The sequence below is a fragment of the Hemiscyllium ocellatum genome, assembly GCF_020745735.1.
Source record: "Hemiscyllium ocellatum isolate sHemOce1 chromosome 27 unlocalized genomic scaffold, sHemOce1.pat.X.cur. SUPER_27_unloc_1, whole genome shotgun sequence".
NCBI lineage: Eukaryota > Metazoa > Chordata > Chondrichthyes > Orectolobiformes > Hemiscylliidae > Hemiscyllium > Hemiscyllium ocellatum.
Genome location: NW_026867476.1, coordinates 4,788,215 through 4,812,871, shown reverse-complemented (window position 1 = coordinate 4,812,871; position 24,657 = coordinate 4,788,215). Strand labels below are relative to the sequence as shown.

The following is a 24,657-nucleotide window of genomic DNA, read 5'->3' as shown; positions in this document are numbered from 1 at the left end:
AGGCATTTATCACTGTTGCCTTCACTGTTCACATCATCGAATATAGGAGTTGGGACATCATGTTAAGGTTGTACAGGATGTTGGTGAAGCCACTTTCAGAGTACCGAGACTGGTTCTGGTAGCCCTGTTATTCTATTAGAGAGGGTTCGGTAAACATTTACCAGGATGTTGCCAGGACTGTAGAATTTGCATTATAAGGAGAGGCTGGGACCTTTTTCACTGGAGCACAGGAGGTCATAGTTCTGTGAAAGTGGAATCTCAGGTGGACATGATAGTGAAGAAGGCATTCAGTATGCTTCCATTTATTGGTCAGAGCATTGAGAGAAGGAGTTGGAAGGTCTTGTTGTGGCTGTACTGGATCTTGCTTAGACCACTTTTGTTGAGGGGTGACCTCTTTGAGAGGGGGTGGCATGGTGGCTCAGCGGTCAGCACTGCTGCCTCACAGCGCCAGGGACGAGGCTTTGATTCCTGCCTCAGGTGAATGTCTGTGTGGAGTTTGCACATTCTCCCTGTGTCTGTGTGGGTTTCCTCTGAGTGCTCTGGTTTCCTCCCACAATCCAAAGATGAACAGTCCCGGTGAATTGGCCACACAAAATTGTCCATTTGTTAGGTGCATTAGTTAGGGGTAAATGTAGGAGAATGGGTCTGGGTGGGTTGCTCTTCAGAGGGCAACCTGTTTGGCCAACCTGTTTCCATACTGTAGGGAACCTAATCTAATTTATAAAATCATGAGGAGTGGCGGTAAAGTAAATAGCAAAGGCGAATCCACCCTAACCTGCACATCCCTGGGCACTATGGGTAATTTAGCATGGCCAATCCACCCTAATCTATAAATTACCTTCTCAAGAATGATATTTAAATGCTGAGCTTTTCTAAGAAAATCGTACTGTTTTACGCTGTACCCTGACAAGTCAGTGACTTTGGGAGGAGAACAAAAATTGGAATTTCTACTTAAATATTGATGCTCCTATTTATATCTCTCTCAAAAGGAGATTGGTTGATCCATCACATTTGTATTGGCTCTTTTACTGAATTATTTCCCTGCATCCACATATATCTGGAATCATTTCCTTTTCATGAATTTTGCAATTACCTTTATCAATTACTGGTTCCATCACTCCTTCAAGATCATTCCAAATTGTAATAACTTGCTTATTTCTTAAAAATTGAATCATCTCACCCCAGCCCAACCCTGATTTTAAAAGTGGCTGCACTATTTCCAACATGGTCGTGCTTTCTAAATATTACCATGTACTTTTAATTACGACTAAGTCTCTTTAGATTTCAAGATATCTTTTTAAATATAAAAATGCCCATTTACATGCAGCTAAGCCCTTAAAATGTGTTATGTTCCTCCAATCGCAATCTTGCTCCCTTGATTATGTATATTTACCTCTTTAGATATGACTGTCTCTTCAAGGGATAATTCTGTTTATAAATAGGGGCAGCATCTCTTCAAAGTGTAGATTCATATATTTGGAGATGCCGATGTTGGACTGAGGTGTACAAAGTTAAAAATCACACAACACCAGGTTATAGTCCAACAGGTTTTGAATACCACGATAGTTTCACTTCTTTCATGTGTAAATCACAAAACCTTTTTTTAAAAGTTGCATGTTTGGTTGTAAGATTGATGTTAGCTAGACAATATGTTGAAGGTGTTAGCCCCCTGTGTTCTCTGTCTATGCCATGATGTTTAGATTGATTCTAATCTAAAAAGTGAGATAAGAGTTTTACATGAATTCATGCAGTTTTTGAGCAAAGTAAAATGTAACTCTGCAAGTACAAATTCACCTCACAAAATACATGTGTGCATGTGGGTCTTTGTGTGTGTGTGTGTGTGTGTGTGTGTGTGTGTGTGTGTGTGTATAGGAGTGCCAGTTCCGATGTGCCACAGCAAGGAACTGTAATGACCTCCCTCAGGAGACAGACACGTGCTGCAACCGACAGGGTACCTTTCTTTGTTCAGTACTTCCCAGGAGCTGAAAAACTATGCCATGTTCTTCGTGACCTGCAACACCTTCCTCACATCTCCACTGCTTGCCTTGAAACAACTGCCAAACCTCAAACAGATCATTGTTCGTAGCAAGCTGCCCGGCTCTCAGGACAACTCCATACAACCCTGTAATGGTAGGTGCTGCAAGATGTCAGAGTGTGGACATAGTTATCACCATTACGTGTGGGGATACCTCTCACCTTGTACATGGCAGTACTCATGTGACTCAGCCAACGTTGTCTATCTTATACATTGCAGACAAGGATGCCCTGAAGCATGGTACATTGGGGAGACCATGCAAAGGCTATGACAGTCAACAGACAAGAGTGTTTCCTCTCAATTGGGGAACACTTCAGTGGTCCAGGACATTCAACTTTGGGTGACCATCCTCCAAGGTGGACTTCGGGACAGGCAGCAGCGAAAAGTGGCTGAGAGAGGCTGATGGCTAAGTTCGGTACCTATACGGAGGGCCTCAACCGGGACCTTGGGTTTATGTCACATTACAGGTGACCACCATTGCACTATATATATACATACATACACACACACACACACAGACACCCTCTCAGAGACTTAGACCACTCTACAGTCATGCACACACATAGACACTCTCTCTCTCACAGACACTCACAACCCCCACCCCAGACACGCGCACACATTCCCACACTCATACATATACCCCCTCACAGACTTAAGACACTCTACACTCACTACACACATATATACATTGCCACACTCACAACCCCCAACTCAGACAGACACAAAGATCCACATGCACACATATATTTTGTGGGTTGAATTTGTACTTAGAGTTACATTGTACTTTGCTCAAAAACTGCATGAATTCATGTAAAACTCTTATCTCACTTTTTAGATTAGAATCAATTTAAACATCGTGGCATAGACAGAGAACACAGGGAGCTAATACCTTCAACATATTGTCTAGCTAACATCAATTGTTACAGCTAACCTGAAAATGCAACTTTTAAAAAAAGGTTTTGTGATTTACACATGGTAATCGAACAGATGAAAGACTCAACAGACAATCAAGGTATTTTTCATTGTATAATTTCAGTTACATCACACTGTAAATTTTTGCTATAAATTCTGTGCTTTAGAATTGTATCCTCCACAATCACCTGATGAAGGAGCGTCGCTCCGAAAGCTAGTGTGCTTCCAATTAAGCCTGTTGGACTATAACCTGGTGTTGTGTGATTTTTAACTAGATTCATATAGGTATGACTGCATCACTTTACATATTAAGATTGAATGTGCCCACATCCCTTTGAAATATAATCTTGTCCATTTAAATCTCTTTATTTGCAGAAAAAGCCCATTAAAATGTCCATGACCCTTTAAAATGCAGATTTTCCCCCCTTTAGATATGATGAAATGTCGTTAGATGTCGGAATATCTGTTTAAATGGAGCCGTGAGCTTTCCCAATGTAGACAGGGCTCCTCGAAACGTGGCAGTGTCCCCCCTGCAGCTGCAGAGCGAGACAGGAGAGTTTGTTTTTGTGAATGAGCAGTTGTAGCGCGAGGTGGCTGTTGCTTGGTGACGGTGAGGCTCCCCCGGCCCCGCCCATCCCCCCGTGCAGACGTCACGCGGGGGTGAAGGCGGTTGGGAGGAGAAGTCGCTCGAGCGGGGAAGCGGCGGCCGTTAGGAAAATGGCGCCGTGCGGCCCGGGGCAGACCCCCGTCACTGGTCACCGCCGCCTTCCTGGTGCAGCTGCTGTGTCACGGCCACACCGGCCGGCTGTACAGCAGGCAGGAGCCGGTGACCATTCTGGAGGCGGATGGGGTTAAGGGCCTGTTTGGGAACTGGTCGGCCGCCTGGGTGGTGGAGTTCTACTGGTCGTGGGGCGGCCCCTGTGTCAACTATGGGGCCACCTGGAAGGTACTGGGCCCGGGAGGTGAAAGGTGAGGCAGGTTGTGGGGGGGACGGAGGGGAAGGAATGTGGGGCCTGTCCTGTCATAGTGACATAGAACAGTACAGCACGGAACAGGCCTTTCAGCCCACGATGTTGTGCTGACCACTGATGTTCATGTAAGCACCCTTAAATTTCTGTGACCATATGCATATCCAGGAGTCTCTTAAATGTCCCCAATGACCCTGCCTCCACAACTGCTGCAGGCAACGCATTCCATGCTCTCACAACTCTCTGTGTAAAGAACCCGCCTCTGACATCCACTCTATACTCTCCTCCAACCAGCTTAAAACTATGACCCCTCGTGTTAGTCAATTCTGCCCTGGGAAATAGTCTCTGGCTATCGACTCTATCTATGCCTCTCATTATCTTGTATACCTCAATTAGATCCCCTCTTCTACAATGAAAAAAGGCTGAGCTCAGTCAACCTCTCCTCGTAAGATAAGCCCTCCAATCCAGGCAGCATCCTGGTAAACTTCCTCTGAACCCTCTCCAAAGCATCCACATCTTTCTTATAATAGGGCGACCAGAAGTGGACGCAGTATTCCAAATGCGGTCTAACCAAAGTTTTATAGAGCTGCGACAAGATCTCACGACTCTTAAACTCAATACCCCTGTTAATGAAAGCCAAAACACCATATGCTTTCTTAACAACCCTGTCCACTTGGGTGGCCATTTTAAGAGATCTATGTACCTGCACACCAACATTCCTCTGTTCCTCCTCAATGCCAAGAATCCTATCCTTAATCCTGTACTCATCTTTCAAATTCGACCTTCCAAAATGCATCACCTCGCATTTATCCAGGTTGAACTCCATCTGCCACCTCTCAGCCCATCTCTGCATCCTGTCAATATCTCGCTGCAGCCTACAACAGCCCTCTATACTGTCAGTGACACCTCCAACCTTTGTGTCATCTGCAAACTTGCTGACCCATCCTTCAATCCCCTCATCCAAATCATTAATAAAAATTACAAACAATAGAAACCCAAGGACAGAGCCCTGTGGAACACCACTCACCACAGACTTCCAGGCAGAATATTTTCCTTCTACTACCAGCTGTCTTCTGTTGGCCAGCCAATTCTGTATCCAGACAGCTATGTTCCCCTGAATCCCATTCCTCCTGATCTTATGAATGAGCCTACCATGGGGAACCTTATCAAATGCCTTGCTGAAGTCCATATACACCACATCCACAGCTCAACCCTTATCAACTTTTCTAGTCACATCTTCAAAGAACTTGATAAGGTTTGTGTGGCATGACCTGCCCCTCGCAAAGCCGTGTTGACTACACTTAATCAAGCCATGCTCTTCCAGATGGTTATAAATCCTATCCCTCAGAATCATTTCTAACACCTTACGACAGACGTGAGACTTATTGGTCTGTAATTGACGGGGATTTCCCTATTTCCTTTCTTGAAGAGAGGAATTACATTTGCCTCTCTCCAGTCCTCAGGTACGACGCCAGTGGAGAGCGAGGATGCAAAGATCTTCGCAAGTGGCAAAACAATTACATTTCCCATTTCCCAAAACAGCCGAGGACAAATCTGGTCCGGGCCTGGCGACTTGTCAATCTTAATGTTTGACAAAATTTTCAGCACATCAGCTTCCTCTATCTCTATCCATTTCAGCATGCACACCTGAAATGGGTGGCACAGTGGTTAGCACTGCTGCCTCACAGCGCCAGAGACCCGGGTTCAATTCCTGACTCAGGCGACTGACTGTGTGGAGTTTGCACGTTCTCCCTTTGTCTGCGTGGGTTTCCTCCGGGTGCTCCGGTTTCCTCCCACAGTCCAAAGATATGCAGGTCAGGTGAATTGGCCAAGCTAAATTGCCCATAGTGTTAGGTAAGGGGTAAATGTAGGGGAATGGATGGGTTGTGCTTCGGCAGGTCGGTATGGACTTGTTGGGCCGAAGGGCCTGTTTCCACATTGTAAGTAATCTAATCTAACCTGCTCTTCAAAGGTTTCATTCACTACAAAGTTTGTTTCTTTCGTAAAGACACAAGCAAAAAACTCATTTAGGGCTTCCCCTACCTCCTCAGACTCCATACACAAATTCTCTATGCTATCCCTGATCGGCCCTTACTCTTTCTTTGACCATTCTCTTATTCCTCACATTTTACTTTCCATCTGCTTTTCCTGCTTATGCTTTTTACCCTCTCACTGTTTTTGTTAATCCTTGTGCTTTTTCCCTTTGCTGTTACTTGTGCAATTGCTTATCGTAGTGTAAATACTAGTGAAGGAGACTATGCACCAGCATGTATATGTTACCCAGTAATTGAAAGGGCAGGACCTGTTGAGAATGGTTAGTAAAGCATGTGGTGTACTAAGCCTTGTTAACATGGATATAGTTTGTTATTTGTCAAAGTGTACTTTTTATTATTTAGAGTCATAAGAGTTGTACAACCTGTTCATGCTGACCAGATATCCTAAAATAGTGTCGACAGTGTCATGCTGGAGAAGCACAGCAGGTCAGGCAGTATCTGAGGAGCAGCAGAATAGTCATTTCGGGCATAAGCCCTCTATCAGGAATCAAAAGATTCTCCTGCTCCTCAGTTGCTGCCTGACCTGCTGTGCTTTTCCAGCACTGTTATCTCCAGCATCTGCAGTCCTTTCTGAATTGATTTCGAACTTACTATGAAGCCTCTTCCAAGGATACCTACCTGGAAGAAGTTCTCCTCCTCTGTCTACAAAGATCAGTGAGTCCCCCTCTCACTGTACCTCCTCAAGTCCTCTCCTCTGCCCTGAAGCACTTTAGCTCCATCCTCAAGCAGATTTGCTACCACAGCCACATCTCCTTCCTCAATGTTTGCCTACAGAACCATCTGATCCCACATGGACTCTGGATCACATTCAAACCAGCCCAGTTTGGACCTGAACAGGACACCCAGTAACACTACAAATCTGAAACCTTCAACAATGACTCTCTTTCCAGATCCTACGTTCCACGCGATCAGCCATGCGCTGCCATCTACCCTATCTGCAGTCAGTCCTGCTGCAGCTCAGAGCTCACTTGCCCAGACCTGCAATGGACTTCTGCATTTCTACATCCTCCGAAAAGATTCCTGATGAAGGGCTTATCCCCAAAACGTTTAAACTCCTGCTCCTCAGATGCTCCCTGATCTGCTATACTTTTCCAGCACCACACTCTTGACTCTGATCGCCAGCATCTCCAGCCCTTACTTTCTTCCAGTGAAACAGTCTCAGCCTATCCATCTAAATGGGGGTAGATTCATATCCAGTTATGATCTGTTCAATGCTGGTCCAGGCTAGAAAGACCTGCTAGTAGAAAGGTCTACTCCTGCTCCCAATTCTCTTCTAGGACATCAACAGACTTTAAGACATAGGAGCAGAAGTTAGGCCATTCACCCCATCAGCTGATGAGTTCTCAACCCCATTCTTCCACTTTCTCCCTATAACCCTTGATCCTCAAGAATGTCTCTATTTCAATCTTAAATATCCTCAGTGACCTGGCCTCCACAGCCTTCTGTGGCAATGAATTCACCACTCTCTGGCTGAAGAAGTTTCTCCTTACCTCCATTCTGAAAGGTCTTCCCTTTCTCTAAGGCAGTGCCCTCCGGCCCTAGTATCTCCTCTCAATGGAAACATCTTCCCAGCATCCACTCTGTCCAGGCCATTCAGTATTCTGTATGTTTCAATTAGATCCCCCCTGAGTGTGGGCCTGTTAATGAGCCTGAACCAGACCCTTCAGGATGAGGTACAGTAGGGATTAAGTTCAGCAAAGTGAGAATGGAGGGAAGAGTGCGTTGAATAGAGATTGTTAGCTGATTTTGATTGGCTATGCTAAATTGCCCATAATGTCTAGGGATGTGCAGGTTAGGTGGGTTAGTCATGGGAGATGCAGGATTATAGTTTCATAGTAAAAGTAGGAGTCGGCCATTTGGCCCGTCCAGCCTGCTCCACCACTCCTTATGATCATGGCTGATATATTCACCCTCCCTGCATTGTCCCAACTACCCTTAATTCCCTGACCATGAAAAACTCATCCAACTGTGTCTTGAATATACTTCATGAAACTGCCTCTCTTCCTTGGACAGAGAATTCCATAGATTGACTACTGTCTGGGAAAAGCAGTTCCTCCTCATCTCTGTCCTAAATCTACTCTCCCTAAACTTGAGGCCTGGTCTCATCCACCAGCAGAAATGACTGGATAGGGTAGGGCTTCATCCCTACAGTGCAATGAATTCACACTTTTCACCAAACTCCCAGATGTACTCCCTCATTCAGTTGCTGTGTCACAAACAAAAAATTTCATTAACTACTTTTGCTCCCAGTAAGGGCAAAACATCTTGGAAAGCTGCTCTGAAAGTCCAGTCTTCACAACCACACTTCTGCATTCACTGAAGACAGTTTCCAGTATCACAGCATGGAAACAGAGCCTTTGGCTCAATTCGTCCATGCTGACCAGATATTCTAAATTAATCTTGTCTCATTTGCCAACATGTGGCCGATATCCCTCTAAACTCTTCCTGTTCATGTACCCATCCAGATGCCTTTTAAATGTTGTACTTGTTCCAGCCTCCACCACTTCCTCTGGCAATTCCATACATGCACCACCCTTTGTGGACTGGAGAAGGTTGCTCCTCAAGTCCCTTTCCCCACTGACCTAAAAGCTATGCTACTTTAGTTCTCAACCCTCCTACCCTGGGGAAAAGACCTTGGGTATTCACGCTCCATGCCCCTTACAAAACTCAGTAAGGTTAACCCTCAGCGTCCAATGTGCAGAAAGTGAGACCTGCAGATGCTGGAATCAGAGTCTAAAAGTGTGGGGCTGGAAAAGCACAGCAGGACAAGCAGCATCTGAGTAACAGGAGAGTTGACATTTTGGGCACGAGCCTTTCATCAGGAATGATGCATGGATGTACAAAGGGGCCTCAGCGTCCTTCTACACCAGTCACTGCCAGTTGTCAGACAGGTGCAGCAAGCAATCAGCAAGGCAAGTGGTAGATTTACAAGAGGAACTGGGATTAGAAATGGGGAGGTCTTCCTGCATTTGGGGGGGTCATTGAATATATTCAATGCTGGGTTTGTCTGATTTTTGAACAACCAAGTGTGGATTTTTGTTTTTTTTTGGAGCGGTTTATGTGTTAGATGCAGGTACAGTAACCACATTTAAAGTGGAAGGCAAGAAAATGGTTTTAAGACCACGACAGAACAGTTACAGTCAGACAGCACAGAAACGGACCCTTCAGTCCAACTATTCCATGCTGTTTTCAAACGAAACTAGTGCCACTTGCCAGTATTTGGCCCATATCCCTCCGCACCTTGCCTATTCATGTACTTATCCAAATGTCTTTTAAACATTGCATCTGTACGTGCATCCACTACTTCCTCTGGACATTCATTCCATACATGAACCACTCTGATTGGCAGGAGGACCAGTCACCTTCCAGTGTCAGCATGGACAGGTTGGACCGAAGGGTCTGCTTCCATGCTGCACATCTCTGACTCTAAGTCGTATAGCGAGGAGCATGTGCAATTTATTCCTGACACCGGCGAGTCTCTGTCGATGTTGCCATTCCTGACAGAATCTAAGTATCTAAATGCCAAGAGAAGTAAAAAAAGGGAAGATCCACAACTTTCCCCCCCTGTGATATTTACCTTTCCTACACGCCCTATGATTTTATAATTTGAAATAAAGCTACCTGTCAACGTGTGGTCGTCAATAGGGTGACCAGAAGTGTACTCAGTGCTCTAAAAGTGGCCTCACCAATATCCTGTACAAGGTAAAAACAAGGAGTGCAGATGCTGGAAGCCAGAGTCTAGATTAGAGTAGTGCTCGAAAAGCACAGCAGGTCAGACAGCATCCGAGGAGCAGGAAAATCAACGTTTTGGGCAAAAACCCTTCATCAGGCATAGACACAGGGTGCCTGCAGAGTGGAGAGATAAATGAGGTATGAGGTTGGGGTGGAGAGAAAGTAGCATAGAGTACAATAAGTGAATGGGGGGGGGGGGGGGGGGGGGGGGAGAAGGAGGTGATAGGTCAGAGAGGAGGGTGGAGTGGATAGGTGGAAAGGAAGATAGGCAGGTAGGACAATTCACGAAGGCGGTACTGAGCTGGAATGTTGGTGCTCGGGTGAGGTGGGGAAAGGGAAAATGAGGAAACTGGTGAAATCCACATTGATGCCATGGGGTTGAAGTGTTCCTCAGCGGAAGATGAGGTGTTCTTCCTCTAGGTGTCAGGTGGTGAGGGTGCGGCGGTAGAAGAGGCCCAGGACCTGCACATGGGAGGGGGAGTTGATTTGTGTCCCGGAGATGCATTGGGAGCAACTACACAATAAATGATATTGGTGGATGTGTCGGTAAAACTTTGGATATGGAAGGCTCCTTTGAGGCCTTGGATGGAGGTGAGGGAAGAGGTGTGGGTGCAGGTTTTGCAATTCCTGCGGTAGCAGGGGAGGCTGCCAGGAAGGGAGGGTGGGTTGGTGGGGGGCTTGGACCTGACCAGGTAGTCATGGAGGGCACGGTCTTTGCGGAAAGCAGAAATGGGTGGGGATGGAAATATATCCCTGGTGGTGGGGTCCGTTTGGAGTTGACGGACGTGTCTTCGGCTGATGTGGTTTATGCAAAGATTGTAGGGTGGAAGGTGAGCACGGGGGGGGGGGGGGGGGTGGGGGGGGGGGGGTCTGTCCTTGTTTGAGTGACTATATCCTGTACAACCTCAACATGATCTCCCAACTCCTGTACTGAACAGCGTGAACAATGAAGGCAGTTGTACTAAACGCCTCCTTCATCACCTTGTCTACCTTTGATGCAACTTTCAAACAATTATGTACCTGATTTGGAGATGCCTGTGTTGGACTGGGGCGTACCAAGTTAAAATTCATACAACACCAGGTGACACTCCAACAGGCTCATTTGCTAGCACTAACTTTTGGAGCACTGCTCCTTCATCAGGTGGTTGTGTCTTACGATCCTGCTCCACAAACTCCCAATGAAGAAGCAACGCTCTGAATGCTCAAGTTTCCAAATAAACTAGTTGGACGATAAAGTTAAAAATCACACAACATCAGGTTATGTACTTGACCCCCCCACGTCTCTCTGTTCTACCATTAACTGCCCTTCATTGTTTCAGCAAAATGCAACCCCTTGCTTCATCTGCCGCTCTGTCAGACACACTCTCACCATCTCACAGGCTTATACTCCATCAAACACACACTTCGTTAGCATGCATGCACAAGTTCTGGGGTTTAAATATTAATGACCTGAAACCTGCAATCCATGGTAAAAGATGAAAGACTAATTCGCAATCTAGGTTTGTTCAATATATCCTATCAGTTGCATGACACTGTGAGCTTTTGCTATAAACTCTGCATCTTATGATCCTGCTCCACAGCTACCTGATGAAGGAGCAGCATTCAGGAATTAGAACTTCCAAATAACCTGTTGGACTATAACCTGGTGTGTGAGTTTTAACTTTATCCACCCCAGTCCAACACCAGCACATCGTTTCCAATGGACACAGCCCAGTGCTGCCAGGAAACTGTACAAATCCGATGACATGAATTGTAGCTGCACTCCTGAAAAATTTACAATTTCTAACAATATTGGCTACTCATTCACTGCTACAACCGATACACAACATTAGAAACATAGTACAGGAGGCTGTAAGAAATGAGCACAGCAGGTCAGGCAGCTTCCAAGGAGCAGGAACATCAACATTGCCCGAAATGTCGATTTTCCTGTTCCTCAGATGCTGCCTGACCTGCTGTGCTTTGCCAGCAGCACTCTAATCTCCAGCATCTGCAGTTCTCACTTTCGCCTGTAAGAAATGAGCAGTTTTAAAACAAAAACCTGTTGCAGTTCAAAGCTCTCAATGAGAGTCTGAGCTTGGCGGGAAGTTCAGGTACTCTTTATTGCGACCCAAATTTGTTACAGCTTCAGAAGCTCCCAGCAGAAAGGTGTAGAAAAAGTAGCAATTTTTTAAAAAAACAACTCGAGGTCAAAGTGCACACACCCCCTCCAACCCCTCACTTTCTTCATTATTGGTCACCACCAAGTTGTCCTTTGTAATTGGATCCTTGGTACAGCCTTAACCCAGAGGAAGTATTGCCTCACTCAGCAATTTCAACCCATATCCTGTATCCAAGTTAGTTGGATGGGCAACGTAGGGTCGATCACACTGCTGTGTGTCTGGAGTTACGTATAGGCCAGACCGGGTAAAGGATGCAGCTGGGACGACTGAATGAATCCTCTCCCACAACGAGTTTCCTTCCCTACAAAGAAACTGAGTGAATTAGATGGGGGTTTTCTTCCAGTCCCACCCCACCGAAAATGGTTTGATTGTTAGATTCTGAACTCCAGATTTCGGACCAAATTCCAATTCCAGCATTTGTTGTGGTGAGAATCGAAACCGGAATCCCCAGAACTGGGTTGATAGTCCAGTCGATAATGGCACTCGGCTGTCATTCCTTCAATCCCCCTGAAATGGCACGTGAACTCGCTGGTGGCTCCCCAGGTACGAGGAGCAGGGATTGACCTCTTCCCCCGTGTGGACCCGCTGGTGGGTCAGCAGGCGGGGTAAAGGCCTTCCAGCACTCAGGGCAGCTGAAGGGCTTGTTCCCCGTGTGGATCCACCAGTGGCTCAGTAGGGTGGAGGTCTGGGTAAAGGCCTTCCTGCACTCGCGGCAGCTGAAGGGCCTCTCCCCCGTGGGGACCTACCGGTGCCTCAGCAGGTCGGAGGAATTGCTGAAGGCCTTCCCATACTCGGGGCAGGGGAATGGCCTCCCACCTGTGTGGACGCGCTAATGCCTCAGCAGGGTAGAGGAATTGCTGAAGGCCTTCCCCCCCACTTGGGGCAAGGGAATGGTCTCTTCCCCCGTGTGGACCTGCGAGTGGGTCAGCAGGTTGGAGGAATTCCTGAAGGCCTTCCCGTACTCAGGGCAGCTGAAGGGCCTTTCCCTCGTGTGCACGCACCTGTGGGTCAGCAGATGAGGAGAATACATGAAGGCTTTCCCGCACTCCACCCAGGGGAATGGCCTCTCCCCCGTGTGGACCTGCCGATTGGTCAGCAGGTTGAAGGAATCTTTGAAGGCTTTCCTGCACTCTGGGCAGGGGATTGGCCTCTTCACCCATGTGGACCCGCCGGTGGGTCAGCAGGTGGGAGGACTGGGTAAAGGCCTTCCCGCACTCAGGGCAGCTGAAGGGCTTGTCCCCCGTGTGGATCCGCTGGTGGCTCAGCAGGGCAGAGGCCTGGGTAAAGGCCTTCCCACACTCGAGGCAGTTGTAGGGCCTCTCCCCCGTGTGGACCCGCCGGTGCCTCAACAGGTCAGAGGAATTGCTGAAGGTCTTCCCACACTCAGGGCAGGGGAATGGCCTCTCCCCTGTGTGAACCCGCTGGTGCCTCAGCAGTGCAGAGGAACTGCTAAAGGCCTTCTCACACGTGGAGCAGGGGAATGGCTTCTCCCCCGTGTGGACGCGCTGATGCCTTAGCAGGGTAGAGGAATTGCTGAAGGCCTTTCCACACTCGGGGCAGGGGAATGGCCTCTCCCCCGTGTGGACCTGCAAGTGGGTCAGAAGGTTGGAGGAATTCCTGAAGGCCTTCCCGCACTTGGGGCAGCTGAATGGCCTTTCCCCCGTGTGGACCCGCAAGTGGGTCAGCAGGTGAGAAGAATACCTGAAGGCCTTTCCGCACTCTGCGCAGGGGAACGGCCTCTCCCCTGTGTGGACCCGCCGGTGGGACAGCAGGTTGAAGGAATCGTTGAAGGCCTTCCCGCACTCGGGGCATTTGAAGGGCTTCTCCCCCGTGTGGACAAGCCGGTGCCTCAGCAGGGCAGAGGAATTGCTGAAGGCCTTCCCACACTCGGGGCAGGGGAATGGCCTCTCCCTCGTGTGGATCTGCCGGTGGGTCAGCAGGTTGGAGGAATCGTTGAAGGCTTTCCCACACTCGGGGCAGCTGAAGGGCCTTTCCCCCGTGTGGACCCGCTGGTGAGTCAGCAGCTGAGAAGAATACCTGAAGGCCTTCCCGCACTCTGTGCAGGGGAATGGCCTCTCCCCCGTGTGGACCCGCCGGTGGGTCAGCAGATTGGAGGAATCGTTGAAGGCTTTCCCACACTCGGGGCAGTTGAAGGGCCTCTCCCCTGTGTGGACCCGCTGGTGCTTCAGCAAGGCAGAGGAATTGCTGAAGGCCTTCCCGCACTCGGGGCAGCTGAAGGGCCTCTCCCCCGTGTGGATCCGCTGGTGCTTCAGCAGGGCAGAGGAATTGCTGAAGGCCTTCCCGCACTCGGGGCAGCTGAAGGGCCTCTCCCTCATGTGGACCTGCCGATGCCTCATCAGGTGGAAGGAGTCACTGAAGGCTTTCCCGCACTCGGGGCAGCTGAAGGGCCTCTCCCCTGTGTGGATCCGCTGGTGCTTCAGCAGGGCAGAGGAATTGCTGAAGGCCTTCCCACACACGGGGCAGCTGAAGGGCCTCTCCCCTGTGTGGACCCGCTGGTGCTTCAGCAGGGCAGAGGAATCGCTGAAAGCCTTCCCGCACTCAGGGCAACTGAAGGGCCTCTCCCCCGTGTGACTGCGCCTATGAGTCTCAAGGGCCGATGGGAAACGGAAGCCTTTCCCGCAGTCGCTACACTCCCACGGTTTCTCCACAGGGCGAGATTCCTCTGGTTTCTCCATGGCCGAAGCTTCAGCTGCACAGAAATACGTGTGGAGCCTCTCCCCACCGTGAGTTCCTCTTTCCAGGCTGTATAACTGATTCAGGCTGCAACGGTAGGGTCTCTCATCCAGTCCCACTGATGCTAAAAACGTACTCAAACTGGAACCACAAAGCTTTGCTCCTTCTCACAGAATCATAGTTGAAAACTGTTGCAGTCCCAATGGATTGAGTGAGTGTCAGACATTGACGTTAAAGTGAGGACTGCAGGCGCTGGAGAGTCAGAGTCGAAAAGTGCAGTGCTGGCAAAGCACAGCAGGTCAGGCAGCATCTGAGGATCAGAAGAGTCTACGTTTCAAGCATAAGCTGTTCATCTGTTGATTTTGAAACTCCTGTCTTCAGATCTTCAAATACTCTGTAAAAAGATATTACAAAAATCACGGTCAGTACAGGGTAGAAATTCTGAACAAGCAATTCTACCTCCTGCGGAATATTCTTTTCCTTTGTTATTCCACAAAATTGAAAGCACCATCCCACTCTCTCTCCCGTTCTGTTCTTACTTCACTCAAACTAATTCTCCTGAAGATGCTGATTCAGGATCTTACAAGGGCAGAAAAGCAAAAACTGACATCTCTGAATTTTGGATACCTCCACCTGAAGGTTAATATTTTCCACAACATTGGGCTACTGCTGAGAGGTGAGCAGGTCTGATTTTGGGAAGCAAAAAAAAACAATGAGTTTTTGACAATCCCTTCCCTTCAGAGAATCTCCACAGTGGAAGCAGCCACTTGGCCCAAAAACTCCACACCGACTTCACACCCATTCCGCTACCCTCACTGTTCAACATTTACCTCCTGATTAATGCACCTAATCTGCACATCCCTGGGCACCATGTAATTTAGCACGGTCAATCCATCCTAACCTGGACAGTTAAAAACTACCGAGTTATAGTTCAACAGTTTTTGGATGCAGTCACTTTTGGAGCACTGATCCTTCATCAAGTGGTTGTGGAGAATAAGATTATAAGACACAGAATTTATAGAAAAACATTATAGTGTTCTGCCACTGAAATGATATATTGAACAAACCTGGATTATTAAGTCTTTCATCTTTTAGAATGGGTTGCAGCTATTATTACTATGTAAACCCCAGAAATTATCGTAGGTCACCTTCTTGAAATAACTTAAAGTTTTATAGCAAAATATGACATCTCAGCTCAGACAATGTATTAAAGGTGTGAGGTCAGAGTCTCTGTGTCCCAATCTTGAGTCAGACTGGTTCTATTTCCAAAGTGGAATTTACAAAATATTACAGATTGACTGCCTGCAGATTGTGCATTTTTTGAGCAAAAAAGAATGTATGTACAAATATCATTTTGCAAATTCAAATTCACCCACATAGACATATACGTGTGTATGTGCATGAGAAAGAGAAAAAAAGTCTATTTTTGTGCTGTATATTTCAATGTCTATTTGATAACATGCCTTATTTCTGTTGGTGTCAATATTGTTGTAAATCATAGCTGGTTTTAATAGTTAGATGTGAGGGAGACAAAATTCCTCAAGTAGGGCACCATACGAATCCTGGGAGAGCCCTATTTCTGGTTTACTTCCAAATGAACAAACACTAAGCATGAGCACCTATTCATTTCGAATTTGGTTTACTTTTCTTGTTTGATTCCCTGTTATGACTATACTTTATGTCTGGATGGTTGACAGGCTGGGAGATTGTAGGTTAGGGCTTGATTGACAATGTTTTATTGTTCCAGTAGGTGTAAAAGTTGGGGGGGGCGGGGTCAAAGCTTCAGCAGAAATCCAGCAGAGCTAAGAACAGACCGACATCCAGATGCCTTTTAAGTATTGTAATTGGACCAGTCTCCACCACTTCTTCTGGCAGTTCATTCCATACATTCACACAGAGGATGTTGCAAAGGTTGCCTCTCAGGTCCCTTTTAAATCATTCCCCTTTCATCTCAAACGTATGCCCCCAGTTTTGGACTCCCCTACCCTGGGGAAAAGTCTTTGGGTATTCACCCTATTCACGGCCCTTACAAATATCTATAAGATCACCCCTCAGCTTCTGAGGATCCAGGGTAAATATGGTAAAAAAAAATGACTGCAGATGCTGGAAACCAGAGTCTAGATTAGAGTGGTGCTGGAAAAGCACAGCAGTTCAGGCAGCATCCAAGTAGCAGTACTGGATGCTGCCTGAACTGTTGTACTTTTCCAGCACCACACTAATCTAGACTCCAGGGTAAATATCCCCAGCCAGTTCAGCCTCTCCCTATAGCTCAAACTCTCCAAATCTGGCAACAGCCTTGTAAATCTTTCAAAGTTTCACACAGGTTTCCAATAGCAGGGAGACCAGAACTGAACACAGTAAACCAAAAGTGGCCGACCCAATGCCCTGCACAGCTACAACAGAACCTCCCAACTCCTACACTCAATGCCCTGACCTATAAAGACCAGCATACCAAATGCCTCCTTCACATTCCTGCCTAACTGTGAATCCATTTTCAAGTAACTATGAACCTGCACTCCAAGGTCTCTTTGTTCTGCAATACTCCCCTTAACTGTGTCAGTCCTGCCTGGATTACTTGACCAAAATGCAACACTTAATTTCTCTAAATTAAACTCCATCTACCACTCCTCGGCCCATCGGCCCACCAATCAATTCTAATTTACAGTGAACTCTCTTCCCTCCCTTATTCCCTCAAAACGGAAACTCTCCATCCCACACATTCTCCCTCCATTCTCACTTTGCTGAACCTAATTCCGGCTGTACCTCATTCTGAACGGTCTGGTTCATGCTGATTAATAGGCCCACACTCAGGGAGATCTAATTGAAACATACAAAATACCATGCGGCCAGGGCAGACACCCATTTGGACCGTATTGGCCTGGGACGTGAAAGGTGTGGCAGTTTGAGAGATGGAGGGAAAGGAATGTATGGCCTGTCCTGGCATATTGACATTTTACACTGACTTTCCATCTGCTTTTACTGGCACTTGTGCTTTTTACCTTCACTGCTGTTTTTAATCATTGTGCTTTTTACCCTCACTTTTTTCTTAATCCTTGGGCTGTTTACCCTCACTGTTTTATTAATCCTTGTGCTTTTTTTTAAATCCCTGTGCTGTTTACTCTTGCAGTTACTTGTGCAATTGCTTAGGGTAGTGTGTAAATACTAGTGAAGGAGATTATGCACCAGCCTGTCTATGCCCCTTCGTCAATGAAGAGGCAGGACCTGTTGAGAATGGTTAGTAAAGCATGTGGTGTACATGGATATAGTTTGTTATTTGGAAAAATCTACAGCTCGGAAACAGATCCTTTGGTCCAACATATCCATGCTGACCAGATATCCTAAATTAGTGCCGAGAGTGTAGTGCTGGAAAATCACAGCAGGTCAGGCAGCATCCGAGCAGCAGGAGAATTGACATTTCGGGCATAAGCCCTTCATCACGAGGGTTGGTGGAAGGGAGTGTGGAGGGACTGGGAAGGGATTTGGGGGATGGGAAGGGAGACTATTTGAAATTGGAGAACTCAATGTTGAGATCGCTGAGCTGTAGGCTGCGCAGGTGGTGGATGAGGTTTTGTTCCTCCAATTTGCGGTTTGGTTCATTGTGGCAATGGGGGAGGCCAAATATGATCATGTCAGATTGGAAGTGGGAAGGGGAATTAAAATGGATGGTGACTGGGAGGTCCGGTCAGCCTCTGCGGACCTGAGCGAACCATTCCCCAAGTTTATGCTCTGTCTCCCCGATGTAGAGAAGACTAAAATTTGCAAACACATGGCAAATGCAGTACCACAATGTGAAGTTCTAGCCTTTGCTTGGAAACAAAAACCAGAAAGCAGAAATGGAGATGTATTTGGATGTGGAAAAAGTGAGAACTGCAGATGCTAGAGATCAGAGTCAAAAAGTGTGGTGCTGGAAAAGCACAGCAGGTCAAGCAGCATCCATGGTGCAGGAGAGTCAACGTTTCGGGCCCGAGCCCTTCATCAGGAATGATGCATGGATGTACAAAGGGGCCTCAGTGTCATTCTACACTAGTTAACACCAGTCATCAGACAGGTGCAGCAAGCAATAAGCTAGGCAAGTGGTATATCAGCAAGAGGAATTGAGTTCAGAAGTGGGGATGTCTCCTTGCAGTTTGGGGGTCATTGAATATATTCAAGGCTGAGTTCATCTCAACATCCCCCTGAACTGTGCCAGTCCTGCCTGGATTGCTTGACCAAAATGCAAACCTGATATTTCTCTAAATTAAACTGCATCTGCCACTGCTCCAATCAATTTTAATTTATAGTGAACTCTCCTTCCTCTCTTATTCCCTAGAAGTTAAAAATCTCCATCCCAAACTCTCTCCCTCCATTTTCATTTTGCTGAAAGTGGGAGAATAGGGTTGAGAAACATTTTGGTCACGATTGAATGGTATGAGCAGACCTGATGGGCTGAATGGCCTCATTTCTGCTTCTATGTACTATGGTTTATAAGACATTTGGATAAGTACATGAATGGGAAAGGTTTGGAGGAATATGGGCCAAACATAGGCAGGTGGGACTAGTTTGGTTAAGGGGAGTGTTGCAGAATAAAGAGACCTTTGAGTGCAGGTTCATAGTTTCTTGAAAGTGGAGTCACAGGTACATAGAATACTGAAGAAAGCAATTGGTATGCTTTCCTTTATTGGTCAGAGCGTCGAGTATAGGAGTTAGGACATCATTGTTTTGGCCAGTTTTGGAATACTGCGGTCAGTTCTGGTCTCCCTGATTAAGAAAGAATTTGTAAATCTTTCCAACCCCTTTCAAAGTTTCACAAGGGTGTTGCCAGAGTTGGAGGGCTTGAACTAAAGGTAGAGGCTGAATAGGCCAGGAAATTTTCCCTGAAGCAATGGAGGCTGAGGGGTAACCTTGTCGACATTTTGTAAGGGGTATGGATAGGGTGAATACCCAAGGCCTTTCCCCAGGGTAAGGGAGTCCAAACCTGAGGGCATACGTTAGAGGTGAGGGACAACGGTTTCACGTAGAGGGTGGTGCATGTATGGAATGAGCTGCCAGGGGAAGTGAAGGCTGGTGCAATTACAACATCTAAAAGGCATCTGGGTGCATACATAAATTGGAAGTGTTGAGAAGGACATGGGTCACACGCTGGCAAATGGGAATAGATTGATTTCGCATACATGGTTGGCATGGACAAGTTGGGCCGAACGGTCTGTTTCATCTTTGGCGAAAGCAGAAGTGTGGTTGTGAAGACTGGACTTGCAGAGCAGCTTTCAAAGATATTTTGCCCTTACTGGGACCAGAAGAAGTTACAATGAAATCTTTCATTTGTGAGACAGCAAGCAACTAAGTTAGTACATCTGGGATTTGGTGGAAAGTGGAAATTCATTGCACTGTAGGGATGAAGCCTTACCCTATCCAGTCATTTCTGCTGGTGGATTAGACTAGGCCACACGGTTTGGAGGACTGGATTTAGGAGAGAGATGAGGAGGAACTACTTTTCCCAGAAAGTAGTGAATCTATGGAATTCTCTGCCCAAGGAAGCAGTAGAGACAGCTTCATTAAGTATATTCAAGACACAGTTGGATGGGTGTTTGCATGATAGGGAAATAAAGGGTAGTTGGGATAATGCAGGAAGGAGGAGCTCAAACGCTGTAAAGATCAACTATGATCTTAATGAATGGTGGAGCAGGCTGGATGGGCCAAATGGCCTACTCCTGCTTCTCTTACTACGAGACTATAACCCTGCATTTCCCATGGCTAACCCACCTAACCTGCACATCCCTGGACATTCTGGACAATTTAGCATGGCCAATCCAAATTAAGGCTAGTGAGCAATGCAATGATGTGGAAAATGAACTTGAGAACTAGAGAAAGGGAAAAGGAGAGTAAATGTACCAGCAGTCAAAACTAGGTTTTAAAGATCACAAAAATTGAAAGTAAAAACAGTGTATCTGGATGTGTGCTGCATTGTAACAAAAGTGAATGAATTGACTGCACACATTGAAGAGAATAATTATGATCTGAGACTCCTTACAGAGACATACCTTCAGGATGGCAGAAATTGGATCCTGAATATTGAGGGTTTGGTTAAATGTGAAGCTAGGTAAAGGTAGAGGGTTGGCACTGCTAATCAAAGCACTGATCACAGGGTAGTGTGGTGTCAGCTCAGATTTCTGGTCCTGATTTCTGTCCTCTGTTGATCTCCCTGTTCCCAGAGTATGATGTCGGTCTGTTCTGAACTCTGCTGGATTTTTCTTGAAGCTTTGACCTGCCTTTTCCACCGTCCAGGACAATAAATCATTCAGTCCATTGACACCCAGCCCACAGTCTCCCAGCCTTTAAACCACCCAGACACAGAGTGTAGTCATAGCAGGAAACCAAGTTAAAATGAAACAAAGTTAGAAATAAATAGGTGCTTGGGTTTAATGATTTTTCATTAGGATGTAAACCAGAAGTGAAGCTCTCCCAGGATTCTGATAGTGCCCCACTTACATCTAACTATTAGAAGCCCGCAGTGATTTACAGCAATATTTACATCAATAGAAATGAAGCATATGTTATCAAATAGACAAAGATATACAGCACTGATATAGACTTTTTCTCTTTCACGAGCACATGTGCGCACACACAAGTCCAAAGGGGTCAATTTGTATTTACCGAATGATATTTGCAGATACATTCTACTTTGCTCAAAAAATGCACAATCTGCAGGCAATCAATCCGTGTAATGTTTTTAAATTACACTTTGGAAATAGAACCAGTCTGACTTGAAATTGGGATACAGACAGACTCTGACCTCACTCTTTTAATGCGTTGTCTGAGCTAAGATGTCACATTTTGTTATAAAGCCTTATGTTATCTCTAAGGTGCCTTACTTCCTGTTTTTACATTAATGATAACTGCAACCCATTTAAAAGATGACAGACTCAACAATCTAGATTTGTCAATGTATCATTTCAGTGGCAGGACACTAATGTTTTTTTCATAAATTCTGTGCCTTATGATCTTATTCTCCACAACCACCTGATGAAGGAGCAGCAGTCCAAATAGAAGTCCTTCCAAGTAAACTTGTTGAACTATAACCCAGTGTTGTGTAATTTTTAACTTTGTCCAGTTGAGGGTGTATTGACCATGCTAAATTACCCAAAGTACCCAGGGATGTGCAGGTGAGGGTAGATTGACTGTGCCCTGTTAGGTGCGTTAGTCGAGGGTAAATGTTGAGCAATAGGGGTAGGAAAAAGGGTGTGGGTAGGTCAGTGTGGACTCGTTAGGCCGAGTGACCTGCTTCCAGGTCATTCACAGTGGGGAAAGGCAATGGACGGGGGCGAGAACGCACAGGGGCCTGTGGGTAGTGGCGGCAAATGTCATTTCAATGCAGAACTTTTCTGACAATAGTTGTGAATTCTGTCTGGGTCCCAATGTCGAGTCAGACTGACATTTTTGTTAAAACTCTGCATTTAAATTACATTCTTGAGAATGCTATTTAAATCTAAAATTGTTTAATGTATTAGATCTTTGTGACACTGGACTCCTTTGCATATAAATTATCATGATCTTATTCCCCACAACCACCTGATGAAGGAGCAGCACTCTGAAAGGTAGTGCTTCCAAATAAACCTGTTGGACTATAACCTGGGATTGTTACATTTTGAACTTTACCCACCCGAGTCCAACACCGGCTCCTCCACGTCATTTTAAGTGAACACAGCCCACAGTTCCCTGTGCTGCCAGTAAACTTTATAATGCTGATGAAACGACGCACTCTGCACTTTTGAAAAATTCACAATTTCTATCGATACTAGCATTCACTGCTCCATCTGATACACGACATTAAAAACTTAGTGCAGGAGGCCGAAAGAAATGAGCAGCTTTAAAATAAAAAGTTTGAGGGCTTTCATTGAGAGTCCGAGCCCGGCATTATGGGCATTGCCGATCTCACTGACAATATTACTAAGGTACAAGACGAGATCCAGGTGTTCCTTGAAGGGACCAGTTGGGGATCGAGCTGTTGGTACAACTGGCTTATCAATTTAGCTATGTATGTCAGAATAATTTTCCTCTGTTTGTCAGTATTGGTATTGTTAGGTGTTTAATTGCTAAGCTTATGAGGTCCCTTAGTGATATAGATTTGCCCCAGAAGTTGCTCCTTTTGTGATCTGATGGCTCACCCACATTTGTTGATGGCGATGATAAATATGACCAGATGAGCTGCGAAGATGATGGTGCTGCTCTAGAGGATGTTGATGGCTGGAACACCTTGAAGGATATTTGTTTGGATCAGCCTTCCCTTCAGTGATCGTGGTCTGATCAAAGGGAGGAAGTGAGGATGTGGGCAGCTGAGAGGTAGGACAAAATGGCTGAAGGAGCTGCACAAATTGGCTTGTGCATGGCTAACTTGGTCTGAACAGAGTTCATTTAAAATCTCACCCTCATTCTAAACCTATGACCCATTCAGGGAAAAGACTCTGTCTATTTATCCCTATCCATGCCCCTCATGATTTTATAATCCTTGACAAAACCATGTTGACTATCTGAAATCAAATTGTTGCTTGCTAGATAATTATAAATCTTATCTCTTATAATTCTTTCCAAAACCTTTTCTGTAACAGAACTCGGGCTCACCTTGGTCATCTCTGCTGTCCTTCTTGAAGGGCACATTTGCAATCCTCCGGTCCTCAAGTACTATGCCCGTAGACAATAACGACTCAAATATCAAAGCCAAAGGCTTTGCTATCTTCTCCCTAGCTTCCCAGGGAATCCTTGGATAAATCCCATCTGGACCGAGGACTTGTCTACTTTCACTCCTCCTAGAATGGATAACACCTGTGCGTAACTAACCTCAATCCTTTCTAGTCTAATATCTCGTACCTCATTCTTCTCCTCTACAATATTGTCCTTTTGCTCAGTGAACATCGATGAGAAATATGACAGTTATAGTGCTCTGTGCAGCTGCTAATCTAATCTGTTTACCACATCTGTCTGTGGCCTGTTGTTAGCGTGCAACCCTCCCTCCCCCACTTCATAGCTGAGTGGTATTACTTTCGCAACACTGAGTCTTATCACTTTTGCACAGAGTCTTTATGACTTCTGAGTATGTGACTTCTGCAGAAGCAATACTTACACACATTTTCCACAAAACCGATTTTTTGAGGGTCAGTGTGGACATTACGGCGGGGAACTGGGAATGAGGGAAGGAAGCTTAATGTACTGGAGCCAAGGCGTAGGAAGAAGAGGATGCAAAACCGGCTTCAAGCTGCAAAGAAGAATATTGCACGTGCTGTGCTTGCACCTGTTGCAGTTGTGCATTTTAAAAATAAAAACAGAAAAGCTATCTACCCCTCCGCCTTCCCTACGTCGTTCCTTCTGTTCCTCCTCACTCGGATAATTAAGACACATACCTGGGTTTGCGGAGTCTGCTCCCTCCCTGGATTCACTCCAGTTGCTATAAGTGAACAATTTCCCCTCCTCCCATCTCTGTCTCCCTCCCAGGATGAAGAGTTGCTCAGAGGGAGAGCGATTCACTTTGAAACTGACAGGGCAACTTCCGCGTTATGACGTCATAAAGGAGCGAGGGACGGGGCGAACATAAGTGACGATAATGGGGGCGGGGCGAGAGCGTCTGCGGGCTGCCGCATTGCGCATGCGCTGCCTTGCAACAGCAGGGGAGGCAGTTTCCACAAACCTTTTCCCTACAAATAATCCCTACAGTGTGGAAGCAGGCCACTCGGCCTCACCGACCTTCCCAAGTGTAACCCACCCACATTCATTCCCCTGTCCCCATTGCTCGACATTTAATCCCGAGTAATGCACCTCCCCTGCACATTCCTAGACATTATGCCTAGTTTAACGTAGCCAATGCACCCTAACCTGCACATCCCTAGGCACTATGGGTAACTAAGCATGACCAATCCACCTTAACCTGGACAAAGTTTAAAATCACAACTCCAGGTTGTGGTCCAGCAGGCTTCTTTGGAAGCAGTAACTTTTGCTTCTTCATCAGGTGGTTGTGGAATATAAGATCCTAAGACAATTTATAGCAAAACATTACAGCGTCCTCCCACTGAAATGGCATATTGAACAACCTGGATTGTTAGGTCTTTCACCTTTTAGAATGGTACAGGTATCATTAC

At 46.3% G+C, this 24,657-nt stretch overlaps 1 protein-coding gene across 1 annotated transcript in view; it reads right to left on the bottom strand.

The window, feature by feature from the left end:
* The window catches only part of LOC132807083 (zinc finger protein 91-like), a 71,137-nt gene that overhangs the window by 38,431 nt on the left and 8,049 nt on the right, over positions 1-24,657 (bottom strand). The window contains exon 2 of the mRNA XM_060821385.1: positions 12,830-14,948. Within this exon, the coding sequence (XP_060677368.1) occupies positions 12,830-14,556 (1,727 nt within the window). The 5' untranslated portion in view covers positions 14,557-14,948. The remainder of the gene's footprint in view (positions 1-12,829; positions 14,949-24,657) is intronic.